Source organism: Lathyrus oleraceus, chromosome 3 (assembly GCF_024323335.1).
Source record: "Lathyrus oleraceus cultivar Zhongwan6 chromosome 3, CAAS_Psat_ZW6_1.0, whole genome shotgun sequence".
In the NCBI taxonomy this organism is placed as follows: Eukaryota; Viridiplantae; Streptophyta; class Magnoliopsida; order Fabales; family Fabaceae; genus Lathyrus; species Lathyrus oleraceus.
In genome coordinates, this window is record NC_066581.1 from 441407082 (window position 1) to 441419582 (window position 12501).

Consider the following 12501-nt stretch of genomic DNA (forward strand, 5'->3'; position numbering starts at 1 on the left):
GGGGTAGAGTGCAATGATGACTACCAAATAGCCTTCGACAAAATCAAAGAATACTTACAAGAACCTTCGATTCTGATGCCCCCTGTAGAAGGAAGACCTCTTATCATGTACTTAATGGTACTCGAGGAGTCCATGGGTTGTGTATTGGGACAGCAAGATGAGACTGGTAAAAAAGAGCATGCCATATATTACCTGAGAAAGAAGTTCAATGATTGTGAGACCATATATTCATTAATCGAAAAGACTTGTTGTGCACTTGCATGGGCCGCTAAGCGTCTCAGGCAATACATGCTGACTCATACGACCTGGTTGGTATCTAAAATGGATCCCATCAAGTACATATTCGAGAAACCATCTCTTACCAGTAGAATTACCCGATGGCAGATGTTGTTATCAGGATACGATATCCAATACGTTGCACAAAAGGCCATAAAGGGAAGCATACTAGCAAACCATCTTGCTCAATAGCCGGTAGAGGATTACCAACCTTTGAAGTTCGACTTCCCAGATGAGGACATCATCGTTGTCAGGATGCTGAAACCCCTGAACTTGAGGAGGGACCTGAACCAATTGAACATTGGACTCTCATGTTTGACGGTGCTTCAAATGCAATAGGTCATGGAATTGGGGCAGTGCTGATGTCTCCCAAGAATTTTCATTTACCATTCACTGCAAAGCTTTGTTTTACTTGCACGAACAACATGGCCGAGTATGAAGCCTACATATTGGGGCTAGAAGAAGCGATTGAATTAAAGATCAAGGCACTTGAGGTATTCGGAGACTCCGCTCTAGTGATACAGCAGATCATAGGTGATTGGGAAATAAGACATGCTAACCTAATCCCATATCGGGATTACGTGCTAAAGTTACTTCCAAAATTTGACAAAATCACTTTTTCCCATATTCCTCGGGAGGAGAATCAGATGGAAAATGCTCTAGGAACCTTGGCTTCCATGTATAAGTTAATATGGCCTAACCATCAACCTAATATTGAAATCAGGCATTTTGACGAACCTACGCATTGTCTAACCATGGCAGAAGAGTCGGGTGATAAACCCTGGTTCTTTGACATCAAACAGTATATAGAGAAGCAAGAATACCCGGCAAAGGCTTCCATCCTTGATAACAGGACTATACGGAGGTTGGCGTCGAAGTTCTTCTTGAATGGGGATGTATTATACAAGCGGAATTATGACATGGTTTTGTTAAGGTGTGTGGACAAACATGAAGCTAATAAGCTTATGAAGGAAATACACGAAGGATCTTTCGGCACACGTGCGAATGCACATGCCATGGCGAAGAAGATCCTGAGGGTCGGTTACTACTAGTTAACAATGGAAGCTGATTGTTATCATTACACTAGAATATGCTACAAATGCCAAATCTATGCTGACAAAGTGCACGTACCGCCTACCCCAATGAATGTTACAGCATCACCCTAGCAGTTCTATATGTGGGGAATCGACATGATTAGGATGATATAACCCAAAGCATCTAATGTACATAGATTTATCTTGGTTTCCATAGACTACTTCACCAAATGGGTTGAAGCCGCATCTTATTCGAGTGTCACAAAACATGTGGTCGCCCGTTTCTTAAAAAATAAGATCATATATCGATATGGGGTTCCCAACAAAATCATCATTGATAACGGGTCCAACCTCAACAATAAGACCACGAAGGAGTTATGTGCAACGTTCAAGATTGAACACCATAACTCATCACCATATCGGCCCAAGATGAATGGAGCTGTTGAAGCTGCGAACAAAAATATCAAGAAAATCATCCAAAAAATGGTAGTCACGTATAAGGATTGGCAAGAGATGTTGCCTTTTGCGTTGCACGGTTATCGTACATCAGTACGTACTTGAACAAGGGCAATCCCTTATTCCTTGGTATATGGCATGGAAGTAGTCCTCCCTATAGAAGTGGAGATCCCCTCGATGAGAGTCTTGATAGAGTCTAAGTTAGACGAGGCGGAATGGATTCAAACAAGGTTTGATGAACTCAACCTTATTGAGAAGAAACGCTTGAAGGCATTATGTCACGGTCAACTCTATCAAAGGTGTCTTAAGAAGGCATTCGACAAGAAAGTCTGTCCTAGAGTATTTCAAGAGGGGGATTTGGTGTTGAAGAAAATCTTACCCATTCACAAGGATTCCAGGGGAAAGTGGACACCAAATTATGAAGGTCCATTTGTGGTGGTTAGATGCCTTCTCCGGAGGCGCTCTAGTCCTAGCAATTATGGACGGTAATGAATTGCCACTTCCCACAAATGCTAATGCAGTTAAAAGGTACTTTGCCTAAAAAAGTGGAATAATAAAAGCCGCTAAATCGAAAACCTGAAAGGGCGATTTAGGCACACAAAAATGGGTATCCCGGTGGATCGAAAACCCAAAAAGGCGGTCCAGGCAAAAATTAGGGACAAAAATAAAAAATTTGATCCGCTGGGTTGAAAACCCAAAATGGTGGCTCAAGCAAAAATGGGTATCCCGGAGGATCGAAAACCCAGAAGGGTGATCCAGGCAAAAATTTCGGATTAATTCCAAGGCAAAGAACTACACCTTCAAGCATTTGTCGTACCCCCAAAGACGAAAAATTAATCTACCTGACTTTTTCAAAAGCAAGGCACTCGGAGCGTCAAGGACATAAAGATCATAACAGTGTTGAAACTCAATGGGACCTCAATTTTTTATTTCCATTTTGTATTTATGCACAACAATTACCTCATTCAGGAATTGCATCTTTATGTACAATCACCCATTCAAGGGTCAAATCAATAAAAAGAGAAATTTTCTCATCAAATTTGTGCCCAAATTATTTTTGTATTTTATCTATTCGTTTGCAAAAATACCTTTATTTTTTATAAACATCATTCTTAAAATTTTGGAGAAAATAAAACACGTATTTGAACAAAATGATAAAAACACTTTCGAGGTATAAAAAGGGGAAACTCATAGCCTTCGAGATTGTTCTTACTTCATGACGGTGTAAGATCATTCACAGACACCTATAGTCATTTTAATTAGTCCAATGCCACTTAGAGATGTACTCCTATACAACCTGTCACTAGCAAGTCTCTAGTACAACACCAACAAAAGCATTTAATAAATTGGAGTGTGGTCAAGGTATCGACTGTTGAAAGGTATGAACCCTCGGTAGCTTGAAATGCCCAAACATATTTCCAATATCCTAAAAAGCATTGAAGCCCAATTTCTATTGGTCTTCTCGACAACAAAATGTCCACATCGTTGGCATCTTCATTAAAACCAAACTCCTTAACCGGGGCAAACAAAAAACCCTTTATCTTCAAAGAGGGAGAGCAATTAAAAAAAAAGGGGGCATGCCCAATTACCCATTTGCATACCCACACACATGCATCACCTCATGCATTGTTTCCTACCAAAATAGGAAAATTCATCAAGAAAAAATCATATCAACCATCGGCATACATATGCATAGCTTTATACAATTCATATTCCTATATGCACTACTAAATGTACCCAGCAATTGCATATTTGCATATATCGCATACATAATTTAATACACGGTGTTTCCATCCAAGATGGGACATCATAAAAAAAGCATAATATAATTCAGGATCCGGGATCAATCATATATATCCCAGACTTTCCTCATTTAATTCAACAGGATTACTACCCTACCTGCGCTCATGGAATTATTTCCCAGCCGATCTTTTTTCAACTCCATGGTTAATAATGATGTTCCCTAACATCTTTGCTACCAATGCTCCCCAAGCAGGGGTGACCCCTAAAAGTCTCTTATGAGTTTTTCCCCTGCAAAGCTTGGCCAGTAAATCTCCTTCAAAAGGAGTCTTTCCTGAGATACTGCTTCATTTATATGGAGAATCTCATTTTGCTGTTTGAGATGTTCCTTCATCAAAATGAATAGTCTCATTCAAAAATGTTTTTAGAGATACTGCTCTAGTATCCTTGAAGAGTCTTAGATTCAACTAAGGTATCATTCCCTTGTTCGGAATATCTTAGTTCTATCATATAAGATGCTGCTTCGATATGATATAGAGAATCTCAATTGTCTGTTTTAGATGCTGCTTCATCAATATGAAGAGTCTCATCCATTTTTAGAGATACTGCTCTAGTATCCTCGGAGAGTCTTAGATTCAATTAAGGTATCATTCCCTTGTTCGGAATATCTTAATGTTATTGTATAAGATGTTGCTTCGATTCGATACAGAGAATCTCATCTTGCTGTTTGAGATGCTGCTTCATCAATATGAAGAGTCTCATTCATTTTTAGAGATACTGCTCTAGTATCCTTGAAGAGTCTTAGATTCAATTAAGGTATCATTCCCTTGTTCGGAATATCTTGATTCTATCGTATATGATGCTGCTTCGATTCGATACAGAGAATCTCATCTTTCTGTTTGAGATGCTGCTTCATCAATATGAAGAGTCTCATCCATTTTTAGAGATACTTCTCTAGTATCCTCGAAGAGTCTTAGATTTAATTAAGGTAACATTCCCTTGATTCGAAATATCTTGATTCTATCATATAAGATGTTGCTTCGATTCGATACAGAGAATCTCATCTTGCTGTTTGAGATGCTGCTTCATCAATATGAAGAGTCTCATCCATTTTTAGAGATACTGCTCTAGTATCCTCAGAGAGTCTTAGATTCAATTAAGGTATCATTCCTTGGTTCGGAATATCTTGATTTTGTCGTATAGAATGCTGCTTCGATTCGATACGGAGAATCTCATCTAGCTATTTGAGATGCTGCTTCCTCAATATGAAGAGTCTCATTCATTTTTAGAGATACTCCTCTCGTAGCCTCGGAGAGTCTTAGATTCAATTAAGGTATCATTTCCTATGTTGGAATACCTTAATTCTATCATATAAGATGTTGCTTCGATTTGATATAGGGAATCTCATTTTGCCGTTTGAGATATTGCTTCATTAATTTGAAGAATCTCATCTTTTTCCAGAATTATTGCTCTAAGTATGCTCGGAGAATCTTAGATACGATTGAGGTATCATTCCTCTGTTGGAATATCTCAATTATATCATGTAAGATACTGCTTCGTTAATCCTCAGAAAATTCTGCATGTTCAGTTCAAGACATTGTTCTGCTAATCTTCAGAAAGTCTTAGATTCAGCCGAGGTCTCATTCCACTATTGGAATACCTCGATCATGGCAACCAAGATATTGTTCCGATAACTCATAGAGAGTCTTGATTGTTTCATTTTACCTTCTAATAAACTTCTCTTACCATATTTATCACTACATTTTCTTCCTGCATTTCTTCCTCGCATTTTAAAGGGCAAAATTCGGGTCTTTTCGTATTTAATTATCTTCCACCACAAAGGTATGAAGACTTGTTGTCATTCGTACCTTCTAGTTCAGGATAATTAAATAGGGACAGCTGTCATACCCCAATTTTGTCTAGGCGTTTGAAAGAAAAACTCTCATTAATATTTCATAAATGAAGATCTTGATGTATGGACTCGAAGCTGGGGGACCTTGCTAGTTGATGAATTTAGGTCTTCTCCCTATTGTTACTCTGTCTGTGTCCAATGAAATATTAAGACCATAATTCAGAGAAAGGGTCCTCATTGGAGTAAGGTCATAAACCCTAAAACATGACCAGCTTTCTTTGTAGGGCTTCCCAGCTCTAAGCTCCTCCAAACTTCCCATCATTCCTAGCGAGGTTTCATTTGCCTAGCCAGAGGCCCATTCAGTGTTCACATGTTCATTCTAAAACTCTTAGTTTCATCAATTCTTTTAATGGAGTTTCATCTAATAGATTCCCTGTTCATAACCCAAAGATTTGTTGCGTTCATCTCTTCTAGTACAAGTCTCATTTTGGGTGGGTCTTTGATAAAGCATAGATTTCTATATAAGCAACGTATCACCTATGCGTACCCAATGTTTTGGTCTTGGTTCTTTTAGTTATCCATAGGATCTATTGGTTTAAAGCACGATCATGTTAACATGGTCATCTTAAATATTGCAATTTCAAGGTTTGATTCAAGTCACTCCCATACAACATTATTCGAATACCATTTCTGTCATAAACAAGGGAAGATGTCCATTTGGTGATCAATCATGTAAGGCACGCGTGTTTGGAATTACAAGTTTTCTTTTAAAAAGGTTGACCTTCGGTTAACACACGGACCCCAAATCCACAAAACACATCGTAATTATCATAAGGTTAGAGTCAATTCGCGGTTACACTTACGTTTCTTTAGATTATTTTTTTTTCAAAAGTAAGTTGATATTTAAACATGCCTACAAATTGATTAATTTAATCCAAAAAAGCTGTGTACATAAAATGAATACATTCTTCTTGTTTTAAAATAAGGAACGATGCACCTGATTATAGAGGTTCTAATACATTGCCATTCCAAAACTACCATTATAAACATAGTATTCATTACAGTTCCTGAAACCAAATCTTGACCTAAATTACAGTACAACATAAACCTATCCCTAATAACTCATTTTTTTTACACCTAATCAAAACTATTTATTTCCAAAGCTCCCAGTGATCGAGTTTTGTTCCCAGCTTGGACATACCGTACCGTCATGACCTGTGGAAAGGAAAGAAATTGATCCCAAGCATTAGAGAATTAGGCCTTATCACAATACGTTTCAAGATCACGGCAAACAGACAAGAGAGCAGTACAAAAAAATATATTGCGGACCACAAGGAAAGGTGAAATTTTGCGCGGAAGATCCTTCCTTCAAGGTAATGGCAACACCACTCAATTGGATCCCAAAAAATATGGGATGTACCAATATTTACCAATGGATCCATTCTAACAAAAAGGACCAGATCATCATTGAGGATAATTTTCACACGTATTGAATTCAACGAATAAACCTCACCTATAAAACCACTATAAAAAGGAACCTGATCTCCAACAAAATAAAATGGATAGAGAAATTTTGTAGAAATCCATACAGAATCATTCACCTAAAGCTCTAAAGTCTCCTAAGGCTTCTTAGAGTTTTGCATTGAAACTCTAAGATCAGTCGAGCTCGGTTTAACACAAGGGATTCGCCGCACACAAACAACGCAAGGCGGAGAAAAGAAGAAAATAAAGAAGAAAGCATTAAAAGGCATAGAAAAGCAGAGGAGGTACTTATCTACTTCTGCCAGAAAATCCATCGGACTAGCTCCGATTTAGGTAACTTTTGAATACGAGTTTTCTTACTCGGTTAGTCAAATAATCATCATTTCTAAATCGCCCAAACTTAACCTAATCAAATTATTTTCATAATAATGCAATGAAAAGGGGGATAGTTTTGAGTTTTCAACTCCTCTCCCCAATTATTTGAATACGAGTTTTCTTACTCGGTTAGTCAGATAATCATCATTTCTAACTCGCCCAAACTTAACCTAATCAAATTATTTTCATAATAATGCAATGAAAAGGGGGATAGTTTTGAGGCTTCAACTCCTATCCTCGATTGTTTGAATATGAGTTTTCTTACTCGGTTAGTCAGACAATTGTCATTTCTCTACAAACTCCTAAATTCGATTAAATCAAAACATTCTTATAATAAGTTAAATGAAAAAGGAGATGACTTTGAGCCTTCAACTTCTCTCCTCAATTGTTTGAATACGAGTTCTCTTACTCGGTTAGTCGAACAATTTTTGTTTGTCCATAAATTAATAAATTAATCAAATCATTTTCGTAATAAATTATACGAAAAGGGAGATGGTCTTAAGTCTTCGATTCCTCTCCTCAAATGCTTGGATATGAGTTGTCTTACTCAGCCATTCGAGTACTTGTCGTTTATTCTAAAATACACCAACCATATGCAAACCTATTTTCATAATCACTCAAATTAAAAAGAAAGTGGTCTAGAGTCTTCTATTCTCTTTCTCGACTATTAGGATACGAGTTCTCTTACTCGACTATCCGAGTAATCGCCATCCAACAAAAATATCTTAACACATCAAGTCTATCTTTTCTCGCCCCCGTGCGATATAAACCAATCAAACAAAACATCAAACACATTAACTCAACTTGTCACCCCCGTGTGACCAAAATCTTTTTAGAAAGAACACTGTTTAGTCCTTTCTAATGCGCACAACAAACTAGTGTTTAAGCCTCCGCCGAGAGTAGACAAGCCAACGTTTAGACTTTAGAACATGATCTAAACAGATGTCCGCTAAAAGACACCAACCTACCGTAGTTCCCCAAACTACGAATGCTCTGATTTCCTTATTGCACCATAAGGATACGTAGGCACGAGATTGCGAGATCTTGGCGAGCACACTAATAAAAAACCTCACTTTCCCCCTTTCTGAGGTTTCCACTCATCTATATTTATCCTTAATTAACTCTAAGAAAACAAAAAACATAATTTAACATTCAAATCGCAAATTAAACTAAGACGTTCCCGTTGAGTACAACGAACGTGAGGGGTGCTAATACCTTCCCCTTGCGTAATCGACTCCCGAACCCGAATATGGTTGCGACGACCATCATTCTATTTTCCAAAGGTTTGATCGATATTTTCATATTCCTTCATTGGGATAAGTAAAATTCGGTGGCGACTCTGTCCGAACTAAATTTTTCCGCGACCATCGCGAGGAATCCTATTTTTCGAGATGCGACACATACATTTTCCCAGTAATAAATGTTCCAATAGATGGTTCAAATGTGGTTCAACCTTTGTTTTATTATTCTTCAGTCCAACCTTCTTTGACTCAGGAATCCTAGATTTCTTTATTGTTATGTTCTTGACTTCAAGCATTCCGACCATATTAGCATTTGTCCCAGACTCTGTAGTCTTAGTTTCTTCAATTTTTGTACTCATATTTGTAAGAAATTGAAGAGCTAGAGAAAAAAAAGAGAATGAACAATTTTTTGAGAATAATATAAAGAGAGATGAAGATTATTCTTGCTTGTAAACATTGACAAGTTATGAATAGAATTTGAAATAGGAACAATCATTCTTCTTTCACGTGCAATAATGGTCATGAGAGAGAGAGAGAGAGAGATTTATATTCTTGCATGTTTCCCTTGTATTGATTGCTATAAATTCTCACTTATGAAAATACCAAGAGCATCCCTCAACTTTTCAAATTGAGCTGCATCTAAAGCTTTAGTGAATATGTCAGCTAACTGGTTTTAAGTTGCTATATGCTCAAGGTTTGGAATTTTATCTTCCACAAGTTCCCTGATGAAATGATGACGAATGTCATTGTGCTTGGTTCTACCGTGTTGGACATGATTCTTAGAAATGTTAATATCACTTAAGTTATTGCAGTATAATTTCATAGCATCTTGTTCTTCATTATACTTTTTCAACATATGTTTCATCCAAAGCAGTTGGATGCAACTGCTCCCTGTAGCAATGTACTCAACTTCTGCAGTAAATAATGACATACAATTATGCTTCTTGTTGTACCATGAGATTAAATTGTTGCCAAGAAAGAAAACATCCACCATATGTGCTCTTTCTATCTTCAACACTCCCAACCTAATTTGCATCACAATACCCTACCAATATTAACTTGGTATCATGAGAATAGAGAATACCATAGTCACAGGTTCCATTTATATACTTAGTGATTCTCTTACTTGATTGAGATAATTGACCTTGGGTTTAGCTTGGTATCTTGCACATACTCCTACAACAAAAGTGATGTCAAGTCTGCTTGTTGTGAGGTTTATCAGACTTTCTATCATACTTTCGTAGAGACTTTAATCTACATCAACTCTATTTTCACCTTTTGATAACTTCACATGAGTTACAACTGGAGTTCTCTTATGGCTAGCCTTGTCAAGACCAATTTTCTTCACTATACTATTTGCATACTTGCTTTGAGATACAAAAATATTGTCTTCCATTTTGTTTACTTGAAGACAAGAAAGTAAGTGATTTATCCTATATGACTCATCTCAAACTCACACTGCATTTGTTGAACAAAATGTTCGACCATCTTGTCTAACATCCCACCAAAGACTATGTTATCGACATAAATCTAGGTTATCATGAGCTTTCCTCCACCATTCTTCATAAATAGAGTTTTATCTATCCATCCCCCATTGTACTCATTGTTAATCAGGAACTCAGGTAACTTCTCATACCGTGCTCTTGAAGCTTGCTTTAATCTATAAAGAGCTTTTTTCAGCTTGTACACATGTTTTGGAAATCTATGATCAATGAATCCCTTTGGTTGTTATACATAGACTTCTTCATTAAGATACCCATTCAAAAGACACTTTTAACATCCATTTGATACAATCTGAATTCCATCGATACTCATTCATAAAGACACTTTTAACATCCATTTGATACAATCTGAATTTCATCATATAGGAAATTCCCAGTAATAATCTAATGGACTCAAGTCTAACAACTGGAGCAAATGTCTCATCAAAATCCACTTATTTTATTTGAGTGTACCATTGAGCAACTAAATGTGCCTTATTCCTTATCACATTGCCACTTTCATCATTTGTTCTTGATAATCCATTTGGTACCAATGACAATCATATTTTCATGTCTATGAACTAATCCCCATACTTTGTTCCTTTTGAAATGACATGATTCTTCTTCCATAATATTGATCCAGAATTCATCAGTCAAAGCTTCCTTGATGTTCTTCGGTTTAATATTTGGAATAAAACATGAGTTGACAATCATCTCTTTGGATCTAGTGATAACTCACTCATTCATATTTTCTATGACATTTTCAATGTGATGATCCTTCAGAATTCTGATTGATGGTCCCTTATAGATTTGAGGATTTTCAAAATTTGTACTTTCAGACTCAATGTCAGACACCTTGAGTATGACATTTATTGGGACATTAGTATGTTGAGGAGAAACAACATCTTCATCTTCATCTTCATCTTCATCTTCAACTTCTTTCTTGTTTTTAGGAGTATCATCGATGACAATATTTACTGATTTCAACATTGTCTTGGTATGATTGTTATATACTTTGTAAATTCTGCTATGGATGAAATATCGTAGAAAAATGAATTCATCACTCTTGGGATCTATCTTTCTTCTTTATTCACGATATGTCAAGATATAATACTTGCTATCAAATACATAAAAATATTTGACATTGATTTTCTTCCTTTTCACAACTTATTATGAATTACTTTAATTTCATAGATTCTTAGACGATTAGGATTTATTAGTTCCATAGACCAATTATATGCACTAGAAAGTAAATTTGATCTTAGGTATAAATATATTATAATAATGTCATACGTAACTAGGTTATGTCATTTGTCCGTTAATTATTCATAATAGCGAAAAAGATGTTAGCTAGCAAAAAGAACTAAAAATAAATGCGAGTTGGCCATTTGGTATATTTGGTGAGAAAACCGGAAGATTGGTACATAATGTATATTCCGCAAAATTAGATTAGATGGAAATTAACACATAAAAGAATTCACTGAACGAGAGAATTCTAGGCATGCCACTACAAAAAATATCGAATGCCACTGTATGTAGGGTTTGTGCGAAGTTTCCTAGAAATCTTCATAAAATCATACGCCTAAGCTTGTTGGTATTTTCGGTAAAGACTAAAACTCAGTCTTGAAAAAAATTAATAAAGAAAAGACAAACCCAATGCAAGGAATATTCGTCACAAATATAAAATATCGAAGATTCCGATGGATCCTCCACCTTGAATATTTGTACTCTTTAATCGTGTGAGCAAAAACAATATTAATAAACATAAGTTGTCTGATTTATAAAAATAATATGTAATGTGTGAAGTCTTTGAACGAAAAGTAATAGGAAATTTTTACAAAAATAATCCATTTTTTTAAGAAAATTCTCAAAATATCTCTCGTTTCAAACAAATTCTCAAACTATCCCACTTTTAGGAGGAGGAGTCAATTGAATTGGAGACTCCTCTTAAAAATTGAATGGAGGCGTCAATTGGATTGGCTAGAACAGGTTCCCTAGCCAATTGGATCGGCGCCCCTGTGTGTGACTTAAGAGGAGACGCCAATTCAATTGGAGTCTCAGTGTAAAATGCAAATTTTGTGTTATAAATAGATGCGTTGTGTGAGTCATTGTTCCACATCTCAATTAATCATTTGGCAATAATGTTTGGTGTTCGTCGCCGATACGGAAAAGTGATTTATGCGAGAGACAAACCTCAGATGTTGATGCTGTTATGGAACATCACTACGTTCGATCAACTGAAGAGGGAGCTGGTTCATTGGTTAGATGGGAAAATAAAAGAAGGGGAAAAAATTAAAAATATTGAAAGACTCGACAATATCTTTGGTTGGGTGCGAATGAAGACTGATAAGGATGTTAGGGAAATAATGTTCGGTCGAGATGACATCAATTTGATTGTTGTAATCAGTTATAAATATTTATGTTTTCAGATAGCTTATTTTGTACTGATGTTTGTTGTGAACCTCGTTGTAACAAAAAGTTAATGATATATAATGATTGAAGGTTACAGAGCTTAAGACCCAGATGATACTCCTCGATTGGGACAGTTGTTCTTGTTGTGTCCT

The 12501-nt window shown here is 36.3% G+C and overlaps 1 protein-coding gene across 1 annotated transcript; it reads left to right on the forward strand.

The window, feature by feature from the left end:
• The first annotated feature begins 701 nt into the window (after positions 1–701).
• Positions 702–1328, forward strand: LOC127131610 (uncharacterized). Its single transcript, XM_051060523.1, has one exon. The coding sequence runs from the start codon at positions 702–704 to the stop codon at positions 1326–1328; it is 627 nt and encodes a 208-aa protein (XP_050916480.1).
• Positions 1329–12501: the final 11173 nt, after the last annotated feature.